This window comes from Zootermopsis nevadensis, unplaced genomic scaffold, assembly GCF_977971745.1.
Source record: "Zootermopsis nevadensis isolate Lab colony 2312 unplaced genomic scaffold, Znev_1.0 Znev_ptg000023l, whole genome shotgun sequence".
Classification (NCBI taxonomy): Eukaryota; Metazoa; Arthropoda; class Insecta; order Blattodea; family Termopsidae; genus Zootermopsis; species Zootermopsis nevadensis.
Genome location: NW_028259155.1, coordinates 1,426,476 through 1,433,877, shown reverse-complemented (window position 1 = coordinate 1,433,877; position 7,402 = coordinate 1,426,476). Strand labels below are relative to the sequence as shown.

At 36.9% G+C, this 7,402-nt stretch overlaps 1 protein-coding gene across 3 annotated transcripts; it reads left to right on the top strand.

Annotated features, from left to right (window-relative positions):
- Positions 1–746: 746 nt before the first annotated feature.
- LOC110834942 (ras-like GTP-binding protein Rho1) lies at positions 747–7,267 on the top strand. Of its 3 annotated transcripts, none has more exons than XM_022074621.2 (5): positions 747–983; positions 3,044–3,204; positions 3,481–3,681; positions 4,125–4,307; positions 4,869–7,267. In XM_022074621.2, exons 2-5 carry the CDS (start codon positions 3,049–3,051, stop codon positions 4,905–4,907), a joined length of 579 nt encoding a protein of 192 aa, XP_021930313.1. In that variant the 5' UTR covers positions 747–983; positions 3,044–3,048; the 3' UTR covers positions 4,908–7,267. The 3 variants fall into 3 exon arrangements, with proteins under 3 accessions (XP_021930313.1, XP_021930312.1, XP_021930311.1); XM_022074620.2 differs by having other exon boundaries at positions 748–944; XM_022074619.2 differs by having other exon boundaries at positions 951–1,223.
- Positions 7,268–7,402: the final 135 nt, after the last annotated feature.

Sequence of the window (7,402 nt, the reverse complement as noted above, 5' to 3'; positions counted from 1 at the left end):
TACCAATTGCTTTTAACTGTTTATGAGTTATACACATAAAGGAGACCTCCTCTTCTCACAGTATATATTTTTTTTATTAATTTCTGAAATTGTGTATTTAAATTGTTCTGATGAAGCAATGCATAATAGCCCAATAAATTTGGGCCCTTCGTGTGTTGAATGATAAAAACCTATAACTAATGGGGATATTAAGACACAATAAACCGGAAGTAAGTGGTAAATTGATAGTCAGAATCAACAGTATGGGAAAGAAACGTATACAAAATTTTTGTGTGGAAATCTGGCAGAGGATCGCTTGGAATATCATACACTGAAGACAGAATGAGGCATGAGGTTTGTATGACAGTAAATATGTTGATTGTGTTCTGGCATTTGATGGGATTGCATTCCAAACCTCAGTCCATATAGAATAGAATTATTAATTTTGTATAATTTGCTCGTGATGACAATAGAAAACTTTTTTGGTAGATAGATATGCTGATAAATTTCAGATTACCATAGACGGTGGTAATATCACACTTTGCAACAGAATGTCTCAGTTACACATTTAATTATATTTAATTACTAAATTGTACATTAATATGAAAGAGAAATGTTTGGTATGAAACAATTATGATTATCGCTTACTTTTCAAAATTGGCGCTCTTTTGGTCATGAACCACTCCAGTTTGCTCTCTATGCAACAGTTGGGAGCGTTCAGAGCGGTTGTGAGCGTCTTGTGTTCTGTAATATCCACAAAGGCATTTATTTTGTAGTTTTTATTTTAATAAGCATTCTGCGGACACGTAAGGTCTGTACGTGTTGTTGGAATTTTATTATAAGTTGTATTATTTCGTAATCCAAGTTTGAATATACACAGCAGTTTTCGTTCATGTTGTTGTTGCTCCTCCGCGCTCTGCGAGCTCAATTGAAAATTTAAGAACAACAGCCGTCGAGGAGTGAAGGTTAGTTGAATACGGTAGAATATTAGTGTAATTGGCCCTGTAAGTAAAATTTCCTTGGGCAGTGGGTGCAGTCAATTTATTGTTTCATGTCGTTAGTACCGATTAATAAAGTGAATTGAGAACTTGAACATTGTATTTAAAGTGTGGAAAGTTGAGTTTTGTAGTTCGTAGGATTTTAACGCAAGTTCAATAAACTTAATCAGAAGGGAATTGAGGTGTGGTCCACAAACTTTCAGCCATCTTCGGGAATAGGTTTGACCGTATAGACTATTGTAATAGGTAAAACAATTAATTTAATTCCTAATTTGTCTAAAATAACATAAGATATGTAATTAAAACATGTCGAGAGAGTAGTAGTAACATTTGAATATCATTTGAGTGTACTGGAATAAATAACTGGATAGCACTGCTACTTGAGACTCAACGAGTTTCAGGAAAATAGAAGTTATAAATAACGGAGATTAAATATTGTTGCATTTTACGTTTATGTGAGATGTTGAATTTGAAGAAAGGAGTAAATCCCAATCTGTGTGAAAATAAAATGTATGTTGAAGTCCTAAGGACTCTTATGAGACCAGGCCCTGCAGGGAGGCCTTCAGTATGGCCATCAACAAAAGAGTTCTTTTAAATGGATCTTTTCATGTTTTTACCATTTGGGCAGGCATTTCTTGAAACCAGGTGATTGTCATGAGATCTCAGTAAGTGGGATACTCTGCTATGATGTAGGAACAGGGCTAGTGATGGATTACATGAATGGGGCAGCAGAAAAATTTCATCCAAATTGTCATAGTACATAGGTTTTGTTGATGCCCACCCCATTTATGAATATTTCATTATATTACGTATTGAAGTCCTTATTAATTTCTTTAATTTGGTTGATTTGTGAAGATTTCTCTTTGCAGTTATATTGACATATCATTTTCCATATTGTGTTGGAAAAATACTGTGTTTAGTATTTTACTTTGTATTGGAAGCCATTCTAACATTACTGTAGTTCACAATAAGTTACTAGACTTGTCCTACTCCTAAATGTATATTTACTTCAGAGTTACAATACCTTATTCCACCTGAGATGTGATAAACACAAGTCATTATCACTGTAAAGAATAATAAAAGTGCTATTTCATTATTTTTACAAAATAGAACAATATGAAATGGATGAGGGACAGAGTTAGGAAGCAGTTATAGCATAACCTCTTAACACAACTTTGTTTACATTCCCACTTGTCTGAAATGCAGCTTAGTTCAGACTAGTTAGTATGGGAGGTGTTTTGTTAGAAGTTTTGTGATGCTGAAGGTTTTTTATGCATTTAACCTGTTCAAACTATCCTACATTTATATCAATATGAGAAAAAGTGACAAGCCATGCAATCAGAGTGACCAAATAACCGTAGGATAGGATTTTGAGTCTGTTCTGAATTGCATACTGGCCTGTAACTAGTTATGTGCAACTGGATTTCTTACCTGATAAGTACATAATATTTATTTGATTCTAAGTTTTATGAATGTCAATTTTATTTACTTTATAACAAAAATTTGCACAGTTTTATAGCATGTGCTGGGTGATTTTATAGTTTAGACAAACTTAAATTTGCTCAACACATATTGTACATTGGGATTAATAGCATTTCACAGATTCCTGATCAATTTAGGAGCACTTTATGTGAGTGTACTGCGTAAAATGGATTTAGATTCTGCGCCTTTTAATATTCACACAAGGTAATGTGTGCACCACCTTAATGGCAATGCAAATGAAATTACTCCAACCCCCATTCTTAATTCTGTGATTAGAAATAAGTGATGAATAAAGATTTTGTTGTTCAGATTGTTTACTGGGATTTACAAGAGAGGAGAGATGTAGTAGTAAAAGTAATTACACTTGAAAGTATTCAGTGCAACAAAATTTCTAGGTGCCAACAAGACCTGGCTCCTGTGATTTCTCAAGTCCTGAAATAGCCCATGATTATTCCACTACTGCTCAGTTCATTTAGTAACACATCTAGCATTATAACTGAAGTGTCGGATTTTTCTATAATTGTACAGATGCTTATGTAATGTATAATTAAATTACTGTTTGTAAATTATATTTAATGTCTCAGAATTCATGGCTGCTATACGGAAGAAACTTGTGATTGTCGGAGATGGTGCCTGCGGTAAAACTTGCCTGCTCATAGTTTTCAGCAAGGATCAGTTTCCAGAAGTTTACGTTCCAACCGTTTTTGAAAACTATGTAGCTGACATAGAAGTCGACGGGAAACAGGTACGTCACGGAGTGGAGTGAACTTAATTTTCGTGTTAATTCATGACCTCACCTTATTGTCTATCAAGATTAATATAAATGGGAATATTTCATACATAAATTTGCAGACAATTTTTATACAAAATACAAATAAGTATAAGCCTTTAAATAATGGTACACCTCATTTGTTGATTCGGCCAGAATTTTTTTTTTAATATTACGTAAATACGCACAAATTTATCGTCATTGCTCTTTGATATGTCAAGCACGTTTATGATTTGCTTTGGTGATTCGTAGGTCGAGTTGGCGCTGTGGGATACGGCAGGGCAGGAGGATTACGACAGGCTACGGCCATTGTCTTATCCCGACACGGATGTCATACTCATGTGTTTCTCTATTGACTCGCCAGATTCATTGGAAAATATTCCAGAGAAATGGACTCCAGAAGTGAAGCATTTCTGCCCCAACGTTCCCATAATTCTTGTTGGGAACAAGAAGGTGAGTCGCTGATTTTGTGTTTCAGTACAGGATTGAGTGTTGATATAACTGAATTAAATTTTCTAGTATTCCTGCGGATGTAATCTTTGCTTTCAAAGAGTGAAGAAGTTTCTATGCGTGCGCTGTTTAGACGTGCGACTAATTGAATGGTATGTTTCCTGCTCATTATCTCATCGACATTGGTATCTTCCTTACCAGAGAGTTCTTCTCCGGTAACTGCTGCGATTCCGTAATCGCCACCTTTGGGCCTTTTAGGGTCAAAATAAATCTAGAGGAACTTAAATCAGATTGCAACAAAATACAGTTTAGTAGCTGACAGTTTTAATATCGTGGAAGGAGGTGATGTCGCTTTATTCTCATGAGTGTCGAGGGTTTGTTTTTCCTATGACGTGGTTTCTTGAAGAGTATGTCATGTGATAAATTTTGTCGTGTGTGTGTGTCAGGATTTGCGGAACGACCCTAACACAATCAAAGAGCTCGGGAAGATGAAGCAGGAGCCCGTGAAACCAGAAGAGGGGCGAGCCATGGCTGAGAAGATTAATGCATTTGCGTACTTGGAATGTTCTGCCAAAAGCAAAGAAGGCGTTCGTGAAGTGTTCGAGACCGCAACCAGGGCCGCGTTACAGGTACGTCGTGCGAAGCCCTGCAGTTTAAAATGTCCGCGGTCAGAATGTCCTGAAGAACGTAATTGAATTTCATACTGAATACCGACACGGGCGTCTTATCCGACGCTCTGTGTACCATGTGTTCGTCGATATTCATTACCGCATCGCAGCTCGTCTTGTGGTCCCTGCTCTACATTCGGGACGGATTTTATGTTTCTCCTCTGACAGTTTTTAAGGGAACTGCAAGACGGAATCGGTGATGCGATAATGAGCGTCGGTGAAGATGAGCTATATAGAATATGGGACGAGACTACGTTTTGTTGGGGCACGTGCCGCGTCGTCCTTGGAAGTCACGTTAATCGTTATATGTTGGGTCACTGTTAGGAGCAATTTGTTGTCGAATATGCGACATCAATAAAATGTTACAATATTTTTTAAATTGTGCTGTACTTGAATGATAAGTATGAATAATACATGAGCTCTATCTGACAGGGAGAAAAGTAAAATTTAGTAATGCAAGTCGCTCGCGATGGAAATGTTACCTTCGTTCTGTAAAAGGGAATTTTTTTTTTTATATTTCAGGTGAAAAAGAAGAAGAAAGGAAGATGTAGGTTGTTGTAATACGTGTTAATAACATGTTGCCAGCAACGACGCTGATCTGAAAGAATAATCAGGAATACACTACATGATAATCTTCTAGACCTGATGTCCAGAATTGTCTTGAGACAGATAGTTGCTATGCTTGACAGAGCATAGTCGGCAAAGTGGACATATTCCACGGCGTCCGTACATCTTCACATACTATACTGTACTCTATACTATGCTGTAATGCACTTTCCTTTAATGCCCTTTTGAACGGTCTCGTGTTCTGGTAGTGGTACTGTAGGCCTGAGTTTATCCCGATATTTGGTCTTTGTGGGCTTCCTGTAACAGGGCTGATATAATGGGCTTTATTTTTGTTTGTACATTTCCCCCCCCCCCCCCTCCCTCAACCCCTTGTAATGTAATTTTTAGAAAAGTAAACCAGTTTGAAGAATGGAGTAGCGGAAACCATTTACGTATTTGTTACATGTTTTTTTTTTTTTAATGCACTGCAGACAAAAGTCCAAGTATTCAACAGTGGGTGATGAAGTAAACATGTTGCTAGTGGAATCATAACTTTGTTTGGTAAGATGCGCGTCTTTGCCGTGAGACGGGTCTCGGTGCTCCCGCGGCCCGGACGTACGTTACGGTCGGATGCTTATTACCCAATTGTGTTCAAACGCTTTAAAACAGTGTCATTAAAATACAATCAAATTAAAGTACTGGTACTAGATTTTATTATATACTGCACAACACGATATGTGATACGGGGTTAGTACTAAAAAAGAAATTTTGCACATATGATAGAACGACGACCTATATATCGATTATCGGTCGACTACCTAGCGTCTTAGAATTGGTGATTTCCTTATAGTATGTAAATTACCCCTATCTTGGCTTACTGTCAAGTATCGCTAGTTTCTTTTATATTTCCTTGTCTTAAAAACGTAGAGGATAGTTTGGATGTCAGAAGTACAGCAATATGAAATTAAAATGAAGTCCTTTGTTTTGTAAAATGGAAATGCTGAAAACTTTTAATATTTCCTTAGGAGCCAATGAATTTTGGTACATATACAAAAAAAAATGTATTAAAAACTGTGTGATAACTGTTTTTATTTCTGTGTTAATCCGCAAATGTCCCTCCATTAGAAGTGGTTGCGTAGAACCCCCCCCCTGCCCCCACGTACGTCTACCGGCAGAGTTGTGACCCATGTTGCTTATTCTACAGTTGAGGTTTTGACTTTTTTCTAAAAATTTATAGTAAGAAAATTAGATCTCGTTAACCCTTTGAAGCTGATCTAAATAATAATTAAAAATTCAGTCTGTACCTGAAAGAAAACACAACAGACCTTCACTGCAGAGACCAGTCGGTCGATGCCGTTTAGGGAGATAATCACTGCAAATGCAGTCAGTGGATAAAATACAGAGTTACTGATCATTAAAGTAGGTGGTACATATAGTTACCAGTGGGCTTTAAAGGGTTAATAGATGATAGAAGTATTTTTGTTGTACGTGTGTATTTCTGTGAGGTGCTTCTGGCTTGGAGCGCGTAAAGTTTGGTACGTCGCCAAAAGACATTTCTTGATGCCACGAGCGTGCGTGCCCTAAAAGCTTCCATTGTAATTTTTCCACTTTCTTCAAATACCTCGTCTTTAATTGCCGATATTTTGGTGGCCTACTTTATAACTTGCGTGAATTTGAAAAGGAATGAGTGGCTTTTGCAGTACAGTAGACTTTCATTTCACCGTCGCTCACGTGAAAATATCCTCGAATTTGGGTCACATGTTTCGGGATTGATATTAGAATTTCAGGATAATTTTGGTTAGGGTAGATATGTATAATTGCATGTGCATGGAGAAGAAATTATTTCATTATCATCATCATCATCGCTGGTAATCTTTCCTGGTGTTTATTTAATTTGTGGTTTGTGCATTGCAGTCATGAAATGATTCCGACGTATTGAAATTGGTCGTAACGATGCATCAGTAAACATGTTGAGCGCCTTTACGTTCCCCGATGTCTGCTTAATATTATTTAGTCTCTTGAACAGTGCATTAAATATAGGTGTAATCTAAGGTTTTGTTGTAAATAACTGAAAAGAGTTTCTTAAAAACAATCATTAAAAAAACTACAGGCGACACACTTCTTCCAGAGCACTTATAGTGTGTAGTGAATATGCCGGCAGTGAAGATGGTTCTCTGTGTCATTCATTAAAGATGTTGCAGAAGTGTCTTTTTTTCTTTTCGTGACTTTCTCTAAAGGTTAACTGTTTGCTATGCCCAATAAAGTGTGGATTTTTTAAAAAAAAAATTGTTCGCAGTAGTAAATTCAATTGAGAATGTTATATTGTGCTGTTCTGATGTGAATACATTACCAGAAATTGTTCTGCTTGTGGCAGAGACTGCGTTTTCTATCAATCCTGACCTTTCCGAGTCTTCGTTTGTTCGACCTGATGCCCTGGTTATTGCATTCTTTGAATTTGAGACTATTGGCTTTTGCGTTTGTGGGGATTCTGCGCTGCATCTTGCCTTTTC